The sequence below is a fragment of the Budorcas taxicolor genome, chromosome 10 (assembly GCF_023091745.1).
Source record: "Budorcas taxicolor isolate Tak-1 chromosome 10, Takin1.1, whole genome shotgun sequence".
In the NCBI taxonomy this organism is placed as follows: domain Eukaryota; kingdom Metazoa; phylum Chordata; class Mammalia; order Artiodactyla; family Bovidae; genus Budorcas; species Budorcas taxicolor.
The window spans coordinates 11629857-11656511 of NC_068919.1; the positions used below are offsets into that span (position 1 = coordinate 11629857).

Below are 26655 nucleotides of genomic sequence, written 5' to 3' on the forward strand. Positions count from 1 at the left end.
CGACCTAAACCTGACATCCTATTACTTTTTATAGTCATATTTATGAAACACACTAAATATACAGAGAAATAGAACTGTTTAATAATTTTAAGTATTAAATTGGCTAGTTTGAGGGCTCCATTTTCTTTACCACTATCTGTAAACGGTTCTTTTAGTCATAAAAAGGCACATATTACTCTGCTAGCAAGTTTTTTATTAGAAGAATGATTTTATAATTACCTGAGTCATATTCATTTCTTCAGTGTTTACTAAACTGAAGACAGTTTCTTTTTTTTAACTGCACCTTTAATAACAATCTTAATTGATGCCCAATGATGATTTCCTGTTGTAATTTGTTAAAGCTTTAATTCCCACATAATATGAGAAAGAATTGTGCATAGGTAACAGAACTTTTGTTTTGAACACTTCTGACATCAACATCCCCTACATCAGACACTCTGAGCCTGGTATCCATAGATACCTATGGAGTCCATGGGTGAGCTTGGGAAATAATACATCTCGCAAGTTTTAATATATGCAAAATTGTGTGTACATATGTGTAAGTTTTTCTGAGAAGAGTGTACAAACCTCAAAAGGAAATTATCATCTTACAAAAATCAAGAAAACCAAGTCACATTTAATAGCAAACATTACTTTTAATCATAATCTTAAAAAAAAGGTATGGATGTGCATGTACTGTATCAATCAACTATCACACAGCCTAATCATAGAAGGCAAAAAATAAAGACTTTCTGGAAGGAGGGATATACAGATATAGACTCTCTCTCTCGCTCTCACACACACACACACACACACACACATCTATGTTACATATAGTAAAATGGTCTTGAACACTGAGTGTAGGTACTGTTTTCAAGTTCAAAAATCTACGATCTAAATACAACTTCATCTTGGCTATTAGTTTATTATACTTACTAAAGAACCTAATAGACCATTGTAAATGTAGTCTTATAAAAGACAAGAATATTTGTAGGAGAACTAAATTAAACAGATTTTATTAAACTTTTTAGGATGAGGAAAACAAGTGATATAAAATAAGTCATAAGAAATGCTCCCTGGTACTACTATCTCAAACCATTTTCAAGGTTTTACAAAATACTCACACAGCAAATACAAAAAGCTTCAACATACTCTTCTGACTTCTGCTGCAATAAATGCAACATTAACAAACATACAAATTTCCTCTGTACTTCTTAAAAGCAGAATTACTGAATTACTAATTTTTACAATGTTATTCATACACATTTTTATTCATATGCTATTAATGAGATCATTGCCAATACATACATTATTTTAACTTTTTAAAAATTAAGCCAATAGATGTCATGCAGCGATCAAAAACCTTACAGTAAATTACACAGGTTTGTAGTCCAATTTAGACTCTAGCTTCTTAGAATCAGCCACTTTTCTGACTGCTTTCATGAAGTCTTCCTGTACTACAAAATCATGATCGGCACGAATTGCAAACATACCTGTGGAGAAGAAAACAACACGACTGCTATATTTAATATGTGATTATTTATTATAAAATAATGAAGAAGGGTAAGTGAAATGGGTGAAGGTGGTCAAAAGGTACAAACTTCCACTTAAAAAAGTAAGTCCTGGGGATGTAATGTACAGCATGGTGACTGTACTTATTAACACTGCATTTTATATTTGAAAGTTGCTAAGAGTAGATCACAAGAAAAATATTTTTCTATGTGTGATGATGGAATGTTAACTAGACTTTCTGTGGTAGTCATTTCATAATATATACAAATACTTAATCATTATGTTGCACACATGAGACTAAATGTCAATTTAGTTTATATATCAATTAAAACTATATCTCAATTAAAAAAACTTTAAAGTAAATAATGTAATATTATTCTATGGAATAAATGTGAAGGAACCCAGATGTACTACTTCTCAGCAAGCAGTTCCAATTTGTTAAAAACCACTATCATTGTTCAACTAATTTCCATAGCTATAGGGAGCATTATTTTCCAAACCAAAAATTAGGAAACAATGAAACAATTATCTGGATACTTAACTCCAGCTCACACAGTCCCTGTATCCAAAGGCATCTTGAAAAAACAAAAGTGAAAGTAAAAGAGAAGTCACTCAGTCCTGTCCTACTCTTTGCAACCCCATGGACTGTAGCCTACCAGGCTCCTCCATCCATGGGATCTTCCAGGCAAGAGTATGGAGTGGGATGCCATTTCCTTCTCCAGGGGATCTTCCCAACCCAGGGATCGAACCCAGGTCTCCTGCATTGCAGACAGATGCTTTACTGTCTGAGCCACCAGGGAAACCAACGAACAAAACCCAACTATCAACAATACATAAACATTTTAGGCAGCTCTTTCCTAACTCTACATGCAGCAATCCCCTGAAAGGAGGGAGCGCACGTATGGTTTGCTGCTGCTGCTGCTAGGTCGAGTCAGTCGTGTCTGACTGTGTGACCCCATGGACTGCAGCCTACCAGGCTCCTCCGTCCATGGGATTTTCCAGGTAAGAGTACTGGAGTGGGTTGCCATTTGCCTTCTCCAATCTATGGTTTGGGAAAACACAAAACAACTCCAGTAATTTTGATACCTTTTCCTTGTTAATAATCAAAAACTTAGAGAATAAGAATTAAATAAAGTCAACAGTGGGCTTTAACAAAAACCAATGGCATTATTCATGTAAGAAAATTTACCTTTTTCATGTACAAATTGATAATATGACTTTCATATTCAAATAACACAATTCAATTTTTGCTTTCAATTTTTGATAAGTTACTTGTCCAATACTACTTGACAAGGAGGTAAAGGTTTGTAGGTGTTTTTAAAAAACATTGTGTCATAGATGTAGGTCCCAGAGTTTTAGACAAACCTAACTTCCTGATAAGTTAAAACTGGTAAAATAAAGTAATCTACTAAATAAATGAATCCTACCACTATTTTCACTGAGGATCTGCTTATACTGAATTTTCACTAAGATTAAATGACTGGATTGCAATAGAAAATTTCAAGGGTTGCTTCCTGTCTTCAAGATTTCTATATAAGAAATCTTGGCAATAGTTATTCTGTGCTATCCTCAGAAATTAGGTGAATGGAAATGACTAGTTTTTTTAATAGTGAAGTTTTAAAACCTGTTTAGAAGGCTGTAATTTAATTAGGCAAGCTATTTTTCCAAACCTTGTGCATATTAGTTTCCAAATAATTTTTAGTGAATGAGTGAATCTGAGATACATTCTAATCAAAAAAAAAAGATAATCTCAGGATTTGAATGAGAAAAGACAACTATAATTGAATTAAATATATTTTAACTCACAGAAAGCTATGTTAACAAAAAAAAAATTGAAGCTGAATAAAAAGAAAACCAAATTCAGTCTCCAGATGAGAAGCATAAAAAGCTTAAATTTTAATCCACACCAAGTTACAATTCTTTATTGGGAAATAGCTAAAAATAAACTTTAAAAAATGTGGGAAAAAGAATATAACTTAATGGTATCAGCTTTTAAGATTATGATACTGCTTTCGTTTGGAATTCAGTTTCACCAAAAAATCTTCTAATAAGTTGGTCCAATGTAGATTTTGAAAGGAGAATGTCATAATTTAAGTTGTGGGCTTCCCTGGTGGCTCAGTCGGTAAAGCATCTGCCTGCAATGTGGGAGACCCAGGTTCAATCCCTGGGTTGGGAAGATACCCTGGAGAAGGAAATGGCAACCCACTCCAGTACTCTTACCTGGAAAATTCCATGGACAGAGAAGCCTGGTAGGCTAGAGTCCATGGGGTTCCAAAGAGTCCAACACGACTGAGCAACTTCACTTTGCTTTGCTTTTAGTGTATGTTACTGAGTTTACCTCAATATTTTTGCTTATTAGTAAGTCTTTGTGAGCATGATTTACTGTGACTTCTACTGAGAGTTTCTGGACCTGCAGATTTTGATCCAGATACTGACTCACAGTATACCCATGAAGATACTCCTATGGAGAAGCATGTCTGAGCAGCCTCTTTAAACACTGGTGAATTTACGAGAAACGGTAAAAATAAGGCTAAAGGTAAAATGAAAATGAGGAAATCACATATTGTAATACTTAAAAACTGTTCATATGCAACCTACGAAAGTCTAAAATCTACTATAGATATTAATTTTTTTAATTTAAAAATTTTGTGTGGAGGACAAATCTAAGTGACTCTATAGGGTTTTAAAGCCACTTGTTAACCAGAAATAAAAATCATACAATTCACAGAGAAAATCATACTAAAAAACTACTACATTTCCACAAATTGCATGAACACAAAATTCATAAATCCATCTTTCAAATTGAACTACTGGCTGACTAGTGTCAGAAGGCCTGTCAACCATTTTGCAGCAGACGGAGTGACCCCCAGTGCTAGCTTGGCTGGGTTTCTAGCACAGGCGTGGCAGTTCTGTACGGTCTCAGACTTACTCCAGGGGGACAGCATGCTATCACATGCATGTTTTTCCAAACCCTACCCAGAGGCATCTGTAAATGCCAAGAAGTTAACTTTCCCAAGAAGATCTCGTCCCATGGAGGAATAGAGGATAAGAGCTGGTAAATAAATGCTCTGGTCTCCCATATTTCAGCCAGACAATCCTGGAAAGAATTCTGTATGTTTCTGTGAAGCTTCATCAGAATCAAACACCTTCTGCCTACAACAGTTACTTTAGCTATATATCCTTGTAACAGCCTTCCCTCTTTGCATCTCACTTGCCCTGTTCTCTCCTACTTCTTGGACTCAATTTCCCAGAAAATAACAAGCACTCAAAACCTTGCAAAGTCCAGGCTCTGCATTTGGACAAACCCAAGCACATTTTTAGCAAATTAAACAACTCAAAATCAAGAGTAGAAACTGTACTTTAAAGCCTTACCTGCTTCAGTACAAACATTCCTTAGGTCTGCTCCATTAAAGCCATCTGAAAGCTTCACAATTGCTTCATAATCTGTTTTAGAAAAATACTAGAAATTAGTTGTAAAAAAAAGTAGTTACAGAAGACCTTTACTTGATTTATGACCATATAGAAAATTTAAGAGCTTGCTTTGAAATAAGTCAGCTAGGCATCATCTGTGTCAATATTCCACAATATCAACAACTAAAAGCAATATTTCTGTTAAGTAAACCAGCACCAAGCAGAAATAAACGTACTTCTAAAACTCTAAAACCAAGAAACAATCGAGATCTGAAAGCATCTTAACCTGTTTCTACACAGAGACACAATTAAACACATGTGAACCTCATGTATCTGTCATGTTATGACTCTAAAACTGTAACCAAGTTTATAAACTATAACCAAGTTTATAAATTACAAACCAAGTTTGTAATTTGAACAAATCTAGAACATTCAAAACCAACTGTAACCACAATGGAATTTAATCATTAAAACAAATAAAACTACATCAAAAATAAGTCATCAGACATCATTTTACCACACACAATTTTAAATGCTAGCGTAACTATTGGCTAGGTTTTCAGATTTCTGTGAAAGCTCCAAGTGGTGAGATCCATGATAACAGTAATAGCTACATGACCTTTCTGTCCACATGACAGACTTGAAGATCTGCTGTCAATTATAGACTTGATGAAGGATAGGAAAAAGAGAGGCAACAAAGGCTACTACAATGTGAAAGTCTGTGATAAGATACCCTTGTCAGGCAATCTAGAATATGTGAATATCTATTTGAAATCACAGACAATTCATCAATTAGTCTTCACTTATCTCTCTCTCCTAGATCATTATCATCAGCAAAAAAAAAAAAAAGTAAATCCCTCCATCTTAAAGAAAACTCCCCCAATTCCTAATCTCCATTTCTGCTGCACCTCCACATCTTCTCCCCTTTGCCAAAGAACTCCTAAAAGTGCCTAAACTCAATGCCTCATGTCCTCATCTCTCTGACATGCATCTGCATAAGGCTCTCACTCCTACCACTCCAAAGAAATTTCTTTTCATGAGATCACCAATGATCCTCACCTAGTAAATCCAATCTCAGAACTCTTCTTATCAGGCCCACTGTCAGCATTTGACAGGAAATTAGTCCCTCCTTAAAATAATTTCTTCATTTATTTCCAGGATACCACCAGCTCCTGGTTAATTCCTACCTCTGTGACTACCCTTTCTCAGTCTCCTTTGATGGTTTTTCCTCTCAACTTCTTAATGCTGGAATTAGCTCAGTTTTTAAAACCCTTTTCTAACCATGGTCACTTCCTTAGAACCATTTTTATGCTGATATTACCCATATTTCTGGCTCCAGCACAGACCTCTCTAATGAACTATTGATGCACCAAGAATCACTAATCAACATCTTCATTTGGCTATCTAACTGGCATCTCAAATTAAATACTGCCAGAATCAAATTCTTCATTCTCCCTCTAACACTTAATCTTTCCCGTCTTACCTCAAATTTAATTGATGGCAATTCCATTTGTCCAGTTGCATGAGTCAAAAACCTATGTCATTCCTGGTTCTTTAGCTCACACCCTACATCTGATTCATTAGCAAGTCCTATGACCTCTATCTTAAAAACACGTCCAGAATCACATTAGTACAAAAGATGCTGCTACCTCCTTAGACCAAGCCACCACCATCTGCCTGCATTACTGAAATAACCTCCTCATCGATCCTCTTGTTTATATCCTTGTCCCTCTAGTTGCAGCCAGAATGATCTTAAGGTGAGTAAATTTTGAAAAATTTACAAATGATATAATGCCTGCAATTTAAAAAGCCAGAGGGAAGAGGTAGAAGAAATTACAGATGAAACAAGATTGGCCAAGAGTTAATTACTGAAGCTGGGGAATTAATACTTGATAAGATTATACTCATCTCTACTTTTATGTATTTCCAATTTTCTGCAATAGAAGGTTAAATAATAAAAAGGTCATATCATTCCTCTGCTCACAGTCCTCCAATGGCATGCATACCACTAAAAACAAAAGCCAAAGTTTCTACTCAGTGGCCTCAATAAGGTTTTACAAAACCTGATTCCCATTACTTCTAAGATTTATTTCACTTGCTGCTGCTGCAAAGTCACTTCAGTTGTGTCCAACTCTTTGCAACCCTAAGGACTGTAGCCTCCCAGGCTCCTCTGTCCATGGGATTTCCCAGGCAAGAACACTAGAGTGCATTGCCATGTCCTCCTCCAGGGGAATCTCCCCAACCCAGGGATCAGACCCACCTCTACTGCATAGTAGGCAGATTCTTTACTGCTGAGCCACCAGGGAAGCCCACTTCACTTGCTACTGTCCCACTGACTCTGCCACAGACACTTTGATCTCAATGCTGGCCCTAGAATGTTCCAGGAATGCTTCTACTTCAAGGTCTTCTTACTTGCTGATCCTTCTGCATGATCTTTCCCCAAATATTCTTCTAGGTCACTACTTAAAAATCACTTTGGTAAGGCCTTCCCTGTGCTTCCCCCTCCCTACCTCCATTCAAAACTGTATACATGTTCATACCTGCTCCTGGCATACCTATTCCCCTTTTCTTGTTTTATTTTTCTCCATAGTACTTATCATCATCCAGTAACTATGTATTAGGCAAGTCAAGATAGCAGAGTAGAAGGACATGCGCTCATCTTCTGCAAGAACTCCAAAATTACAACTCACTGCTGAACAACTGTTGACAGGAGAATGCTGGTTCCCACCAAAAAGACACCCCACACCCAAGGACAAAGGAGAAGCCCCAGCAAGATGGTAGGAGAGGCAAAATCGCGTTTACAATCAAATTGCATACAACCAGAGACGCCTGGAGGGCTCAAACACACCTTGTGTGCACCAGGACCCAGAGATCCCACAGAGACTGAGCCAGAACAGTGTCTGTGTCTCTTGTGGAGGTACAGGTCAGCAGTGGCCTGCCAGAGACAGGGGCTCTGAGTGCAGCAGATCTGAGTATGGCATAAGCATTCTTGGAGGAGGTCGCCATTAAACCCACCATAAAGCCACCAGAACTTAACACACTAGGGAAACAGACTCTTGGAGGGCACAAACAAAACCTTGTGTGCACCAGGACCCAAGAGAAAGGAGCAGTGACCCAACAAGAAACTGCCCCAGACCTGCCCATGAGTATGCAGAAGTCTCTCGCGGAAGCGTGGGTCAGTGGTGGCCGCTGTGGGGTCAGGGACACTGGGTGCAGCAGTATGCGCAGGGGACCTTTTAAAGGAAGTCGCCACTACCATCATCACCTCCACCATATTTTGGTCTCAGGTCAAACAACAGGGAGGGTACACAGCCCATCAACCGAAAATTGGATTAAAGATTTACTGAGCATTGTCCCAGGGCTTGTCCCACCCATCAGAACAAGAACCAGTTTCCCCCTCAGTCAGTCTCTGCCATCAGGAAGTTTCCATAAGCCTTTTGCCCTTATCCAGCAGAGGGAAACAGAATGAAAACCACAATCACAGAAAACTAATCAAACTGATCTGGACCACAGCCTTGTCTAAATAAAAGAACTATGACCCATGAGTGTAGGGCCACCTAAGATGGACGGGTCATGGGGGAGAGTTCTGACAAAAAGTGGTCCACTGGAGAAGGGAACCCTATGAACAGTATGAAAAGGCAAAAAGATAGGACACTGAAAGATGAACTCCCCAGGTCGGTAGGTGCTCAATATGCTACCGGAGATCACTAGAGAAATAACTCCAAAAAGAATGAAGAGATAGAGCCAAAGCAAAAACAACACACCCAGTTGTGGATGTGACTGGTGATGGAAGCCAAGTCCAAAGCTGTAAAGAGCAATACTGCATAGGAACCTGGAATGTTAGGTCTACGAATCAAGGCAAATTGGAAGTGGTCAAACAGGAGATGGCAAAAGTGAACATCAACGTTTTAGGAATCACTGATCTAAAATGGACTGGAATGGGTGAATTTAACTCAGATGACCATTGTATCTACTACTATGGGCAGGAATCCCTGAGAAGAAATGGAGTAGCCATCACGGTCAACAAAAGAGTGCAAAACGCAGTACTTGGGTACAATCCCAAAGACGACAGAATGATCTCTGTTCGTTTCCAAGGCAAACCATTCAATATCACAGTAATCCAAGTCTCTGCCCTGACCAATAAAGCTGAAGAAGTTGAAGCTGAATGGTTCCATGAAGACATACAAGACCTTCTAGAACTAACATCAAAAAAGATATCCTTTTCATTATAGGGGACTGGAAAGCAAAAGTAGGAAGTCAAAAGATACCCAGAATAATAGGCAAATTTGGCCTTGGAGTACAAAATGAAGCAGGGCAAAGGCTAACAGAGTTTTGCCAAGAGAAAACCCTCTAAGAGAGGGTCTTGGAAAACCCTCTTCCAACAACACAAGAGACTTAACACAGGGACATCACCAGATGGTCAACATCAAAATCAAACTGATTATATTCTTTGCAGCGAAAGATGGAGAAGCTCTATACAGTTGGCAAAAACAAGACCGGGAGCTGACTGTGGCCCAGGTCATGAACTGCTTATTGCCAAATTCAGACTTAAACTGAAGAAAGTAGAGAAAGACACCAGGCCATTCAGGTATGACCTAAATAAAATCCCTTACAAATATACAGTGGAAGTGACAAATAGATTTAAAGGATTATATCTAATAAACAGAGTGCCTGAAGAACTACGGACGGAGTTCAAGACATTGTACAGGAGGCAGTGATCATGACCATCCCCAAGAAAAAGAAATGCAAAAAGGCAAAATGGTTGTCTGAGGAGGCCTTACAAATAGCCGAGAAAAGAAGAAAAGCTAAAGGCAAAGGAGAAAAGGAAAGATACACCCATTTGAATGCAGAGTTCCAAAGAAAAGGAAGGAGAGATAAGAAAGCCTTCCTCAGCGATCAATGCAAAGAAACAGGGGAAAACAACAGAATCAGAAATACTAGAGATCTCTTCAAGAAAATCAGAGAAAATCAGGGAACATTTTCACGCAAAGATGAGCACAATAAAGGACAGAAATAGTATGGACCTAACAGAAGCAGAAGATACTATGAGGAGGAGGCAAGAATACACAGAAGAACCATACAAAAAAGATCTTCATGACCCAGATAACCACGATGGTGTGATCACGCACCTAAAGCCAGACACCCTAGAATGCAAAGTCAAGTGGGCCTTAGGAAGCATCACTACGAACAAAGCTAGTGGAGGTGATGGAATTCCAGTTGAGCTATTTCAAATCCTAAAAGATGATGCTGTGAAAGTGCTGCACTCAATATGCCAGCAAATCTGGAAAACGATATGCCAGCAAGTCTGGAAAATGCAGCAGTGGCCACAAGACTGGAAAAAGTCAGTTTTCATTCCAATCACAAAGAAAGGCAATGCCAAAGAATGTTCAAACTACCACACAATTGCACTCATCTCACATTCTAGTAAAGTAATGCTCAAAATCCTCCAAGCCAGGCTTCAACAGTACGTGACCCAAGAACTTCCAGATATTCAAGCTGGATTTAGAAAAGACAAAGGAATCAGAGATCAAATTCCTAACATCTATTGGATCGAGAAAGCAAGAGAGTTCCAGAAAGACATCTACTTCTGCTTTATTGGCTATGCCAAAGTCTTTGACTCTGTGGATCACAACAAACTGTAGCAAATTCTGAAAGAGATGGGAATACCAGACCACCGGACCTGCCTCTGGAGAATCTGTATGCAGGTCAACAAGCAAAAGTTAAAACTGGACACAGAACAACAGACTGCTTCCAAATCAGGAAAGGAGTACGTCAAGGCTGTATACTGTCACCCTGCTTATTTAACTTTTATGCAGAGTGCATCATGTAAACGCCGGGCCAGATAAAGCACAAGCTGGAATCAAGATTGCTAGGAGAAATGTCAATAACCTCAGATATGCAGATGGCACCACCCTTACAGCAGAAAGCGAAGAAAAACTAAACAGCCTCTTGATGAAAGTGAAAGAAACTGGCTTAAAACTCAACATTCAGAAAACTAAAATTATGGCATCCAGTCCCATCACTTCATGGCAAATGGATGTGGGAACAATGGAAACCTTGAAAGACTTTATTTTTTTGGGCTCCAGAATCACTGCAGATGGTGACTGCAGCCATCAAATTAAGACACTTGCTCCTTGGAAGAAAAGCTGTGAACAACCTAAACAGCCTGTTAAAAAGCAGAGACATTACTTTACCAACAAAGGTCCGTCTGTTCAAAGCTATGATTTTTCTAGTAGTCATGTATGGATGGATGTGAGAGTTGGACTATAAAGAAAGCTGAGTGCAAAAGAATTGATGTTTTTGAACTGTGGTGTTGGAGAAGACTCTTGAGAGTCCCTTGGACTGCAAGGAGATCCAACCAGTCCATCCTAAAAGAAATCAGTCCTGAATATTCATTGGAAGGACTGATGCTGAAGCTGAGACTCCAATACTTTGGCCACCTGATGAAGAACTGACTCACTGGAAAAGATCCTGATGCTGGCAAAGACTGAAGGAGGGAGGAGAAGGGGACAACAGAGGATGAGATGGTTAGATGGCTTCACTGACTTGATGGACATGAGTTTGAGTAAGCTCCAGGATAGACAGGGATAGACAGGGAAGCCTGGTGTGCTACAGTCCATTGGCTCACAAAGAGTCAGACATGACTGATCGACTGAACTGAACTGAATATACTAGACTGTTGACTCTGAAAAACATAAAGGGTATAGGCATCAGCTCTCTCCATAATCGAAAATCTGTGCATAACTTATAGTCAGCCTTCCATATCCATGATTCTGCATCTGTTTATTCAACCAAAGCCAGTCAGGTAGTACTACAGCATTTGCTAGAGAAAAAGGTCCACATATAAGCCAATCCACACAGTTCAATCCCACGTTGCTCAAGAGTCAACTGAATATTTTACTCACTTCACCTGTCTCTCCTGACAAGTTATATGAAGGCACGAACTTGTCTGTTTTGTTCATTGCTATATCCTAGGCACTTAGAACAACTCAGCACAGAGCAGATGCTCAACAACTATTAGCTGAATTCAAGACCACCATGTTTCCTGAATCTAAAACTCAATTTGGTAGACTATCGGTAATATCCAGTAGTATTTTGCTTACACAGTTACCAAATGTGAATATATAAAAAATAAGCTATTTCCTTACCTATTTCACCATGCTTTGTAATGGGACCTGCATGGATTTTCAATATATCTAACCTTGCTTGTTCGTTCGGTAAATCAATATCTGAAAATAAGAAAATTATAAAAAATTCTATTACAGTCAGGTTTTTTCTTTGTTAACTAGAGTAGGGGGTGAGGAGGAGGTTTGGGATACAGAAATAGACATAGACAAAGAGAAATGGACAGCAGGCAAAGAAATTTAACTCACGTATTTTTCTATCTAATCTGCCTGGACGAAGCAAAGCAGGATCCAGTGTATCTGGTCTGTTGGTAGCCATGATCATTTTAACTCTATGCAGAGTATCAAATCCATCCATTTGATTCAGTAGCTAAGAATGTATTTGTGAATATAAATCAAAGGTACATTTTATAAAATATCCCAACCATTAAAAAACTTCAGACACAACTTTTATATGCCTACAGCCATGAAATATATTGCTTACAGATAAGATATGAGGTACAGAATGATCATCTGATGGAATATTTTTTTCTTACATAAAGGGATATATTTTTCACGCTAAAAGTTCCAAGGTAGATTATTTAACTATATGACTTTCTACAGCTTTCAGACTAGGTCTAATAAATCTGAAGGCATCCATCTAATCAAAAATTATGAAACTAAACTATGTGGATCTGATTTCCAATGTTCAAATTTTTTGATAGAATTAGTTTTAAAACAAAAATAATAACTAATGTTTCAAGTGCTTATGGTATGCCAGATATAAAATTTACATTAGCATAACTGGACACAATGATTTTCTACAAACCTGATAATAAATCCATTAAACATCTTTTCAAATAATTCTATTATACACAGAAATACTGAGACATATTTCCTTTAATTTCTAAAGTTTTCTTGAGTAAATGCTGGAAAATCTAACTGCATTCAATCACATCTTTAAAACAAAGCTAATCTAACAATATGTCTATTTCTTTATGTCAATATGTCTAACATTCCCAAAATGTTAGCTAATAACATATCAGCTACATGAATAAAACTAGCATGTGTTGCTTTAAAAGTAATTCAATTTAAGGCTTCTAAAAGACTCTTCAACTAATTTTGAAATACTGTGTATATTCTGAGCAGACCAGAAACATTTATAAAAAACAATTTTCCAATACCCCTACTGAGACAGAAACTGACAATGTATTACCAATGCTACCTATCTATTTATAGAAGTTGGAAAATGTGTTTAAAATCTTGCCATCACTTTCACAGAACTTAAGAGTGGGAAATAGCTTTAATATACATTTCAATACCCCAGCATCCATCTTCAATAATCAAAACAATTTTATCTTTCTTTCATTGTCAACAATAGAGGAAAGTATTAGTAATTTTCAGAATAGCCTAATACATAATGACAACTCATTTACTGTTACCAGTTTTAATATATTTGTCACTTGTAAAATATCTATAAAACTAATACAAGATCACATTCACAATGTAAGTACAATATACAATTTAAATATTTAAATAGCTAGTCTGCTCAAACAACAGAAGAGTACAGCAGTAAATCAAATGAAAATTTTTGGATATCCCTATTGTTTTCTAGGACTCATTTTCTTACTAGAGACTGTGCCAGAGAAAAGTGCTCATTCCTGGCAATATTTTCAAATTTCATATGTAAGTGCATTCTTCATTTAAACCATTGTACATATTTTGACTTTCAAATACCCAACGTATACTTATTCATTTTATAAATACTGATTTTCTTCTAAACCACTTCCACCAAATATTACCTCCATTAAAGTTCTCTGAATCTCTCTATCGGCTGAAGTACCCTCAGAAAACCGACGACCACCTAGAATAACGATATGGAAACTTATGTGTTACTCCTCCTCTTTAAGCATCATTTAAGAAAACAATACAAAAATGATAGTTCTAGGGTTTAAAGTATTAAGATGAAAATTAATTAACAAAAATTATACTGATAAAATTAGAATTGATTTTGGTATGTTTCTCATTTTCTCAATGTTGAAGTTTATTTATTAAGATTGGTTAAACTTTAAGAATTAAAAAATAATTCATCTTGCTACTTCACAGAAATTGCAATTAGAGGTGAAAAGAGATGGAAAAGTTTCTTTTAGATTAAAAAGTTTTCCTAACTTTCAAGAAAAGTTTAAAATAAATTTTAAAAACTGTTGTTCTTACCAATAGCATCTATTTCATCCATAAAAATGATGCATGGCTGATGGTCCCTGGCATAGTTAAACATTTCTCTGATCAAACGAGCACTTTCACCAATGTATTTGTCTACTATAGAACTAGATACAACCTGATTAAAGGAAAAACATTAAGGTAAACATAAGACAATTCAAATTTAATTTCAACAACTACACAAAGAATCTTCCCTTTACCTTTAAGAAATTGCAATCCAGCTGGCTAGCCACAGCTCGTGCCAAGAGTGTTTTTCCTGTACCTGGGAATGAAAAAAGAAGTAATTTTTGAAAAGTAATATAAATTTGAGGGAAAATAAGATAAAATTTCAAAAGCTTTTAAGAATGTAATCCTTTGAATAGTAAATTTTGCAAAAGGAGGCCAAGTCCTGAACAGAATTTCCATTTTATTCAAAATATCCTTTCTCATTTTATTTTAAGCCAACCAAATACATAACTCTAGAAATATACCAAACCCTACTTAGTAACAAACTATGATGGAAACTTGCATATTAAAATCCATTGGTCTATACTGCACACTGAGTGGATCTTTACTTAGGTATGATATTATAATATTAAGTATTGGCTATTTGAAAACTACTGATTCAGTGGATTATTAAAATCTTCCCAATACTGGCATTTTCCATTATACAATATTTAAAAAAATCATATTTGCTAATACCATCACCAATCTCATCCTGTCCTGTATTAACACAGTGGAAAAGCTGTCAAGCTCATAGTACCAGATATAAAGTTTTCAAAAACAAATTTTCATGTGCAAAGTTCCAATTTTATCAACAGTTACAGATGGGGTCAGTTGTTTAATAGGATTGGCTAACTTCATTTTAAAAAAAAAATATGTGCAAGGTTACCAGTAACCAGTCTGATAACTAACTGTAAATTTTTCTTTCAAGTAAAATGGCACTATGTGAAAAGCAGCGAATTCAGCAGGCAACTGAATAACAGCACAAATGGTTTTCTTGGAGATATCTACCCTATTAAGAATGCAACAGAAATACTTTAAAGTATTTTCCATTTCCTCACAAAATACATTATTCAAGGATCAAAAGTTCATATTTTTACCAGTTTATCAAGGACATTTTAAAGTGAAACTGGCCTCTTTTCATACTGCACATGTTGAGTGGCCACAAAGACAATGACTATTGTAACATTTTGTGCCATTGACTTAATTAATTCATGCTACATCATGAGCACCCTTGCACCATCAACACAGATGTTAGCTGCCTTTTTCACGGTGTTGACATCTTAGTATTACAAGAGTAAGTTCTGACCTTGCAGATACCCTGAAAGTATCTCTGGGATACCCATGGGTCTGTGAACCACACGGGACAACTGGCTAGAATCACAACATGTTAAGATATATGCTTATGAAACATAAGACTAAGCAAGGCTAAGAAAATTATAGACACACATCTCCAGTTGCTTCCTTACTCTGAACAGAATGAAGGCTGAAATGGCGACATTAAATATTTATATCTTATTGTTTTATTCATTGATTCATACTGAGACAGACGTAGCTTAACACCAACCTGGTGGTCCATATAACAAACACCCTTTGGGAGGTATTATTCCCACACGCTGGAATAATTCAGGGTTTGTAAGAGGTAATTCTATTACCTAGAAAAGAAGTTGCAGGTTTCTTAAACAGTTAGTTAACATTTTAACGTACTTTCAAATATTTTAAGTACAATATGAGCTGTTAACGTACACACATAATTCATAATAGATCTAGAAGTCGTGCTATGTAAAACCATTTATACTAGAGGTCTTTATCCGGCAAATGTAAGATATCTCTTAAATCTAAAGAGCTTAAAATATTTTAAAAATTAAAAAAGCATGTGGCAGAACTTCCCTGGTGGTCCAGTACCTAAGACTCCACACTCCCAATGCAGAAGGCTGGGCTGGGGAACTAGATCTTGCATGCTACAATTTTAAGATGAGGACAGTCAAATAAATACATAAAAATACTCATTTTTTTAAACAAGCATGTGGTAATTTGTACTACTTATTTAACACACTTGTTAAAATAACCACACACTTGGCATAAGTGATGGTTACACAGGCATATAACCTGTCAAAACATACTTCAACTGTACATTTAAAAACTCGTACGTTTAAAATTTCACTGAATATAACCTATGCATCAACAAAAAAACTATACTAAAAGAAATCAGTTAGGCTAAAAAACCCAAAAAGATCCACACTATTTTGCGTTTGAATACAACAAAAATAATTATAAAACTGTCACTGAAAGAAATGTTATTTAAAATTTTCGTAGGTTGGCATTTTGTCATAGTAGTCTTAATAAAACCATAAATTCTGCTCTTAATGTTCTAGTTCAGTTCAGTTGCTCAGTTGTGACCGACTTTTTGTGACCCCATGGACTGCTGCATGCTGGGCTTCCCTGTCCATCACCAACTCCTGGAGCTTGCTCAAACTCATATCCATCGCATTGTTGATGCCATCCAACCATCTCATGCTCTGTCGTCCCCTTCTCCTCCTGCCTTCAATCTTTCCCAGCATCAGGGTCTTTTCCAATAAGTCAGTTCTCCACATCAGGCGGCTGAAGTACTGGAGTTTCACCTTCAGCTTCAGTCCTTCCCATGAACACCCAGGACTGACTTCCTTTAGGATGGACTGGTTGGATCTCCTTGCAGTCCAAGGGACTCTCAAGAGTCTTCTCCACCACAGTTCAAAAACATCAATTCTTCGGCACTCAGCTTTCTTTACAGTCCACTTCTCACATCCATACATAACTACTGGAAAAACCATAGCTTTGAACAGACGGACCTTTGTTGGTAACGTCTCTGCTTTTTAACAGGCTGTTTAAGTAGGTCATACATAGCTTTTCTTTCAAGGAGCAAACATCTTTTAATTTCATGGCTGCGGTCACCATCTGCAGTGATTTTGGAGCCCCCCAAAATAAACTCTCTCACTGTTCCCACATCCATTTGCCATGAAGTGATGGGACCGGATGCCATAATCTTAGTTTTCTGAATGTTGAGTTTTAAGCCAACTTTTTCACTCTCCTCTTTCTCTTTCATCAAGAGGCTCTTTAGTTTTTCTTTGCTTTCTGCCATAAGGGTGGTGCCATCTGCATATCTAAGGTTATTGATATTTCTCCTAGCAATCTTGATTCCAGCTTGTGCTTCATCCAGCCCAGCATTTACATGATGTACCCTGCATATAAATTACATAAGCAGGGTCACAATATTCAACCTTGACGTCCTTCTTTCCTGATTTGGAAGCAGTCTGTCGTTCCATGTCCAGTTCTAACTGTTGCTTCTTGACCTGCATACAGATTTCTTAGGAGGCAGGTCAGGTGGTCTGGTATTCCCATCTCTTTCAGAATTTTCCACAGTTTGTTGCGATCCACAGAGTCAAAGGCTTTGGCATAGTCAATAAAGCAGAAGTAGATGTCTTTCTGGAACTCTCTTGCTTTCTCGATGATCCAATGGATGTTAACAATTTGAACTCTGGTTCCTCTGCCTTTTCTAAATCCAGCTTGAACATCTGGAAGTTCTTGGGTCATGTACTGTTGAAGCCTGGCATGGAAAATTTTTAGCATTATTTTGCTAGTGTGTGAGATGACTGCAATTGTGCAGTAGTTTGAACATTCTCTGGCATTCCCTTTCTTTGGGATTGGAATGAAAACTGACCTTTTCCAGTCCTGTGGCCACTGCTGAGTTTTCCAGATTTGCTGGCATACTGAGTCCAGCACTTTCACAGCATCATCTTTTAGGATTTGAAATAGCTCAACTGGAATTCCATCACCTCCACTAGCTTTGTTCATAGTGATGCTTCCTAAGGCCCACTTGACTTCGCATTCTAGGATGTCTGGCTCGAAGTGAGTGATCATCACACCATCGTGGTTATCTGGGTCATGAAGGTCTTTTTTGTACAGATCTTCTGTGTATTTTTGCCACCTCTTCCTAGTATCTTCTACTTCTGTTAGGTCCATACCATTTCTGTCCTTTATTGTGCTCATCTTTGCATGAAATGTTCCTTGGCATCTCTAATTTTCTTGAAGAGATCTCTAGTCTTTCCCATTCTATTGTTTTCCTCTATTTCTTTGCATTGATAAGGCTTTCCCTTATCCCTCCTTGCTATTGAGCCACAGTCAGCTCAATGCCCTAAGACTGATTCAAAGAAAGCAAAGTGAGGGACCAAAAAGGTGAGCATTTGACTGTCCAATTTAAACTCTTCAGTCCCAGTAACTTGTTCAGTTCAGTTCAGTCGCTCAGTCATGTCCAGCTCTTTGCGACCCCACGGACTGCAGCATGCCAGGCCTCCCGGTCCATAACCAACTCATGGAGTTTACTCAAACTCATGCCCGTTGAGTCGGTGATGCCATTCGACCATCTCATCCTCTGTCATCCCCTTCTCCTCCCGCCTTCAATCTTTCCCAGCATCAGGGTCTTTTCCAACGAGTTAGCTCGTCACATCAGGTAGCCGAAGTATTGGGAGTTTCAGCTTCAATATCAGTCCTTCCAATGAACATTCAGGACTGATTTCCTTTAGGATGGACTGGTTGGATCTCCTTGAAGTCCAAGGGACTCTCAACAGTCTTCTCCAACACCACAGTTCAAAAGCATCAATTCTTCGGCTTTCAGCTTTCTTTATAGTCCAACTCTCACATCCATACATGACTACTGGAAAAACCATAGCCTTGACTAGACGGACCTTTGCTGGCAAAGTAATGTCTCTGTTTTTTAATAGGCTGTCTAGGTTGGTCATAACTTTTCTTCCAAAGAGCAAGCGTCTCTCCATTTCATGGCTGCAATCACCATTTGCAGTGATTTTGGAGCCCCAAAATATGAAGTCTGCCACTGTTTACCAGTAACTTGAGAGAGAAACTTTTATTGAATAGTTTTGCACATAAGGTATGATTAAGACATACCAAAATTGTGGGCAATTAATATTCTCAACTGTCTCCAGATGGAAAAGGGGACTGCATATTCATGGTGTGCGTGTGTGTTTTAATATTCTCAACTGTTTGCAGATGTCCTTGGTGTGTGTGTGTAATTAATATTCTCAACTGTCTGCAGATGGAAAAGGGATTGCATGTCTGTAGTGTATGTGTGTGAGAGGGAGAAAAAGAGAGAGAGATTCTGCTCCTATGGCTGATGCAGCAAACCACTGTAAAAGATTTCACTGTTTCATGAAGCCCCAGTTCTCTCTCTGCCCTTTCATTAACTACTAAGTGAAAATAACATGCTTTTATCTATGCTTAAGCCAGTGCTTCCTCAAGATGGTTTTAAAAAAATTAAAAAGCTTGGTTTCATAATCATCTGGAATGCGTGCTTATTTTTGCTTTTTAGGCCACACCATGAGGCATACAGGATTTTAGTTTCCCAACCAGGGCTGGAACCCAGGGTCCCAGCACTGGGAGTACAGAGTCTTAACCATTGGACATTAACGCAACTCCCCCAGAATGCTTGTTTAAATGTTAATTCCTGTTGATTCTACCCCTAATCCATTACATCAAAACCATGCAGAGAGCTTAAGAATCTGTACCTTTAATAAGAGTTCCAGAAAATTTAAAGTGCTGAAATCAGATAATGCAAGCCCTTTTCTAATTAACCAAATTCATTCCTGAGTATCTCCATCCTAAATTAGGATGAAATCAATAGGACAATGTAATCTGCTTAAAAGAGAATTGTTAAGAAGCTATCTGTGCTGTGAAGCAAGGCAATCCTGATTTGATTGTTCACCTAAGAACTTAATTGTTTCTGTTGTCCAGTCGCTAAGCTGTGCCCCACTCTTTGCGACCCCATGGAATGCAGCACACCATTTAAGCCACCCAAAGCCAGTATTTCTCTTAAATGACAGTAAACAGCTTTAACAAAATAAAATATGTAAGACACAGATAACTTACTCTATTATAAGGGTAATACCATAACGAGGTTATGGGAAAAAACTACATCACACACACTATCCAAATGTGCTCCAACCCAAGTAAATTACAAGATAATCAAACTAACAGATGGCACGAGCATTGGATTATATCCATTATTCAATATATCAGTATATGTCAATTATTCTTAGTTGTTTTCCCCTTCTTTGTCATAAAAAAAGAGTAAGATTTTTCTAACACCAAATTTGGCCACCTCATGCGAAGAGTTGACTCGTTGGAAAAGACTCTGATGCTGGGAGGGATTGGGGGCAGGAGGAGAAGGGGACGACAGAGGATGAGATGGCTGGATGGCATCACTGAGTCAATAGACGTGAGTGAGTGAACTCCATGAGTTGGTGATGGACAAGGGAGCCTGGCGTGCTGCGATTCATGGGGTTGCAAAGAGTCGGACACGACTGAGTGACTGAACTGAACTGAACACCAGATTATCTCCAAATTACAAAAACCTGTCATTTTGATAGCTAGAGCTTCAGAGCTATTTTTCTCTCAGCAAAAATACTATTTATATAATATTCAGTCAACATTATTTGGACAAAGTAATTTTACATCCTCTCTCTTCCTTCAGGCATTTCTTTTTCATGGTTACTTATTTTTGATACAAATGTACATGACACATCTTAACAGACAGCCCACCTACCACCACACAGATAGAGCGTGGCCCCTAGGACAGAGGTGGGGCAGGGAGAAGAGCTGGTAGCGCTGCCATCTGCCTCTCAGCCTCCCCAGACTGCAGCCCAGGCTCCAGAGACCCCGACACCACAGGCGCTGGCCTTTAGGCACTTTAAAACCAGTACCATTTCTTGGTAAGTTCAGAGAACAAAGCATACACTACCAACCTCTCTTAATTCACGAATCTGTTCTGATAGCCCTCCAATCTCAGAATAAGAAACATTCCCAGGGTCCTCATGAGACATGTTGTAAACCAATGGATCCACTTCTCTTGGCAAATACCTGTAATGATAAAGTGTACTTTTCTTTTAAAAGATGTATTTTGTCTCAGCCTACAAAGAGTATAAATGACTGCTTATACAAGAACCTGTAGGAGATCTTATAAAATCATGTTTAAGTTAATCTGAAATTAGTAAAAGCAGAAAAGTGGCAAAATATTCAGTGATCTCAGGAAGCACTGACTTTGGATAAAATACTCCCTTCATGACAATAAAAGGTTAACTAAATAGTATAAGACACCTACCTCATGATAGTTAGTGTAGTCATATCCAAAGCAACTCTTGTTCCTGGCTTCAGCTTACTTTTGTCAAGCTAATTTTATAAAACAGGAAGTGTTACATAAACACTTGAAAGGGGGTATAACAGTATAACAAGAGCATAGTTAGAAGCCAAATAATCATTTTTATCCTTTAGAGAGAACACCAATATTAGATTATAAACAACATGCAGAGCTGCCTCTTAAAAAAGTGCCCTTTCGCGCAATCTCACTGTGAAACGTGAAACCCCTAATACACAAAATTTGAGGAGGCAATGACTGTTTTTGAAGCAGGAACTGACTGCAGTATTTTACTTTCAAAGGCTCACTATTTAATAGTTTTGCTCATCATTCTGATTTAGGCACTGTAGTACAGTGACTTTGGAAACTGGTAGCAAAGTATACATACAGAAATCCCTTAGTGAACATTTGTGAAGAAAGGAAAGCATCTTACAAGTATGCCCATTAAATTTATTTTAAAAACTATGGTTTTGAGAAGAATATACTCCATGATCACAGCAGATAGGGGAGAAATGCACTGTTTCCCTCTAGAGATTTTTTTTTAAATTCTAAAGAATTAAAAAAATCCCAGCAACCTTCATTCATTCCTTTGCTACCTGTCAGACACTATGGTAAACATATTTCATGTTAAGTTGAATCATACTAAACAATTTATTGGCATATTTAGGCAGTGTAACTTATTTGGGTAGAACTGGATAGAATCTATCCAAAGAGATTCAATCACGCTCAGGCTGTTTCTCAAAAAAAAGTTACTTTTCAATAGTTTAGAAAACTGCTTGTTAATACAACTTCAGAATCACACAAATTACTGAACACTTTTCACAGAATTTTGCAAAGAGTGCTTGGTTTAGGATTTAGTGCCAGTTAAAATGAAGTGGGAAGCTTCCCTGGTGGCTCAGTGGTAAAGAATCTGCCTGCCAATGCAGGAGACAAATGCAGGAGACATGGACTCAATGCCTGGGTCAGAAGATCCCCTGGAGGAGGAAATGGCACCTCACTCCAGTGTTCTCGCCTAGAAATTTTCATGGGCAGAGGAGCCTGGAGGGCAACAGTCCACGAAGTAGCGAAGAGTTGGACAGGATAGAGCAACCTGAAGTGGAAGCAAGCTAAAAACTAGGTTTAATATAATGGATTAAACTAAAAATATTTCCCAGATACAGTAGTTCCCCCTCCCTTATTTATAAATGGAAACTTTATCATAATAAGTATGTATGTATAGGAAAAAACACAGCACATATAGGTTTGGTATATGCCTAGGTTTCAGGCATCCACTGGGAGTCTCGGAACATATCCCCCACGGATGAAGGACTACTGTACTTGAAACAAGAGCTTAAACAGAGATCAATAAGAAGTTATTTCATTTATATCTATAGGCGATATATACTCCGGCCTAATATTTTTCAGCTTTCAAATGCTCTATTGCCCTCATACAGTCATATCTTTAAATGCCAACTTTTGGCATCCAAAGGGTCCTAAAAGGGACATAAATATCCTTTATAGGATTAGGCATCTAAAATTTTGATTTAGAAAATATCATCCCACTTATATGTAAGTAAAATCTTAAGACTGAACTTAGTCCCTGGGTAAAATTCCATTCTATAGCCATGTCGGATCAATGTTTTAAAACCTGAACCTGATATAACAAATACTCAGAGAGAACTCTTCCAATGAGTTTTTTAAAATCTGCTAAAGGCATTTCCTAAAGAACAGAGCAGTACATAAATTGGCATCAGTGGTTACTAAATAATTCAAATCTGTTTGTCAGTTTTTGACTGCAAAATAAAACTTGGAGTTATCTCAGTTTGCTTATTCTAATCTAAACCAATTCATACAAAATCAATTTAACCTATAGGAAAGTTGTTAAGTAATATTTCTGAATGTTTAAAGTGCAATTTATAAGGTTTAATCTTTTAAGTCTTCTTCAAAAAGAGACATTAAAATAAAATAACCTGAGTTATTTTTCAGTTCTAAGATTCTCTGATTTCTCTGTGTGTAGAGTTGACTGAGCTAATGCAATCAAACAGAAAAATAGACTACCAGGAGGGCTCAGCTGGTAAGAATCCGCTTGCAATGTGGAAGACCTGGGTTCAATCCCTGGGTTGGGAAGATCCCCTGGAGAAAGGAAAGGCTACCCACTCGAGTATTCTGACCTGGAGAATTCCATAGCCAGTATAGTCCATGGGGTTGCAAACAGTCGGACACGACTGAGCTTTCATCAGGAGTCAAATCCATGGTTTGAGTTTAGGCTTTATTAATAATTAGCTGTATCTGAACAAGTCACCTTTGGGACCTGGAAAAGTAAATAACTTACTTGAAAGCACTTTTGTCAATTATAAAGCACTATACAAATATAAAATGTTACCTGTCGACGACAACCCACAACATATCTCGGTCCATTTGTAGCTTTAACAATGACTAAAGGGGAAAAAAGAAATGAAAAAACAAATTGAAACATAGAAAGTAAAAACTAAATATATCCACAATGATGGCAGGTTGCATTTTATTTCTGTTCTCCAAAAGACAAGAGTTGAAAGAAAACTCAGTCTATGCAAGAATATCATCTATCTTCATTATACTCATTTAAGCAATAAGCATTCAAAGCTGGTGACAGAAAGGAGGTAACCCTGCTCTTTTTCTCTCTACTAACAATCTAATACACTTACATTTTTCTTCAGTTAACTGCTTAAGTACTTCACCCACAATCTAATAAAGAAAAAAGAGAGCATTATTTTTTTGCCAAGAGCTTAAAAAAATAAATCACCATCACCCTCTACATCCCAAACTCCATTACCTACCTGCCCAACACTTTGTAGAGCCTTCAGATCATTTTCAGATTTTTCATACTGCTTGGTAAGTTCTTTTAATTGTTCCCTTACTGAAATAATATAATTTGAACATTTTGAATTAAGTAATCTTCGCGAGTTTAAGGCACCAAATCTTAACTTCTGTCTGTTTCACTTTACATATATTTTATATCCACTGTATCAGACCACACAAAAGTAACAATGCTGTTTGTAGATGACATGTTTCAAAACGAAATATTACAGAGAAAGCACGTATTTTTATTTTCTTGATGGGCGATACTTACTTCTTTGAGCACATTTTAGGTAACATTCTTAACAGATATTGACCTTCTGACATTTCCAGATCTGAGATTACAAATCCAAATAATAAGAGTTAGACCCTCCTCACTTCATCTATCTACATGCACTGTTACCCTCTGGCTTTTTAACCTAAATAAAGCTCCACAGAATTATGGTTAAGGTTTTCATTCATTACGTCGGTGACGGTGCATTAAGAAAAAAATACAAAACTCTTTTATTTAGTTCAGGAGGTAAGGGAAACTTGTGTAATTAATGCAGTACAATTCAAACCACGAGTAAAGATGAAAAGGGCTATTACTGACCGATACGCCTTATCCCTTAAACCCCATGTTCGGCTTTCTTCTCCACTAACAAGCCAACCCCCCTAGAATCTCATCTCGTGCTTGAGCTTCTTTGACTCAAGTCTTTTACCCGCTCCGGGTCCCCGGGCTCCACCAACACTGCACTCCTTGCACCTCAATCTGGGAAACATCTCTGACCAACTTCTTCCTCACTCTTTGTCGGGTCATTTCCCACTTTCATCTCAGAACTGGGGATGTTCTGTCTGTCACCTGGACCAGACTAGATCACTTCCACGCCCGAAAAGGCTCGGCTTCCCAAATACTGGGCGGAATGACAAAGCGCCTTGTCCCTGGACTGAGGCCTTCTCATCCCCGGGACTCGGTTGCCGAACTCGGCAAAAGGCCTCCACTTCGGCAGAGACAGAAGCGGGTCCAGGTACGAGATTACGTGGAAAGAAAGGTGCACTCACACTCCTTGAGACGGCCGTCAATCTCTTTGTGCTCCAGCAGTTTCTTGCGGTAGTCCTGAAGCGCCTTATCTCTAGGGTCCGCCATGATGAGAAGCCGTCGCTCATAGGGGATGCCGGGAATGGCCATGGCCGCCGGGGCGGGGGACGGGGCGGGGCGAGGGAGAAGAGCCTCCCTGGAAGGGCAGGTTCGCAGGTGACCCCGCCCCTTCCGGTTGGCTCCGCCTCTGCGCTGCCCTTCTCCAACTTCTGCGTCTAGGGCGCCGGAGCCCGTGGAAGGAGACCTCCACCTACACCGTCCCCTGCTGGTCTGCCTGGGTAAAGCAGGGCGCTGTCCCCTGAGAAGCATTGGTGTTTTTAAGTCATGCTGTCCTGGAACCACTAAAGACTGTAATAAACTAATATGAGAGTAAAATAGAGAATATACATATTTCTTTAAGTAGCGCTGATGGCTTATCCATGTATACCTGTTGGTATAACACAATACTATCTAGGATCTCCAGGTACAGAAGGAGTACGCTATTGATTCATTTCTTCACTCAGTGAATGAGGTACTAAAGATTTGATCTGGCGGTAAAAAAAAAAAAAAACGATTTCAAATTGTAATAAATGCTGTTCAGTTCAGTTCAGTCGCTCAGTCATGTCTGACTCTTTGCGACCCCAGGAACCGCAGCACACCAGGCCACCCTGTCCATCACCAATTCCTGGAGTCCACCCAAACCCATGTCCATTGAGTTGGTGATGCCATCCAACCATCTCATCCTCTGTCGTCCCCTTCTCTTCCTGCCCTCAATCTTTCCCAGCATAAGGGTCTTTTCCAATAAGTAAGCTCTTCACATCAGGTGGCCAAAGAATTGGAGTTTCAGCTTCAACATCAGTCCTTCCAATGAACATTCAGGACTGATTTCCTTTAGGATGGACTGGTTGGGTCTCCTTGAAGTCCAAGGGACTCTCAAGAGTCTTCTCCAACACCACAGTTCAAAAGCATCAATTCTTCGGGGCTCAGCTTTCTTCACAGTCCAACTCTCACATCCATACATGACTACTGGAAAAACCATAGCCTTGACTAGACGGACCTTTGTTGGCAAAGTAATGTCTCTGCTTTTCAATATGCTATCTAGGTTGGTCATAACTTTCCTTCCAAGGAGTAAGCGTCTTTTAATTTCGTGGCTGCAATCACCATCTGCAGCAATTTTGGAGCCCAGAAAAATAAAGTCAGCCATTGTTTCCACTGTTTCCCCATCTATTTGCCATGAAGTGATGGGACCAGATGCCATGATCTTCGTTTTCTGAATGTTGAGCTTTAGGCCAACTTTTTCACTCTTCTCTTTCACTTTCATCAAGAAGCCCTTTAGTTCTTCTTCACTTTCTGCCATAAGGGTGGTGTTATCTGCATATCTGAGATTATTGATATTT

General features: G+C 38.3%; 1 protein-coding gene across 1 annotated transcript; it reads right to left on the reverse strand.

The window, feature by feature from the left end:
- Positions 1-664: 664 nt before the first annotated feature.
- On the reverse strand, positions 665-25369 carry PSMC6 (proteasome 26S subunit, ATPase 6). Its single transcript, XM_052646636.1, has 14 exons — positions 25243-25369; positions 24183-24262; positions 24051-24090; positions 23750-23802; positions 21355-21422; positions 20999-21113; positions 15775-15862; positions 14426-14487; positions 14220-14343; positions 13808-13869; positions 12276-12396; positions 12051-12131; positions 4864-4935; positions 665-1472 (listed from the first exon to the last, which is right to left on the reverse strand). The coding sequence occupies exons 1-14, from the start codon at positions 25367-25369 to the stop codon at positions 1354-1356; spliced, it is 1212 nt and encodes a 403-aa protein (XP_052502596.1). The 3' UTR covers positions 665-1353.
- Positions 25370-26655: the final 1286 nt, after the last annotated feature.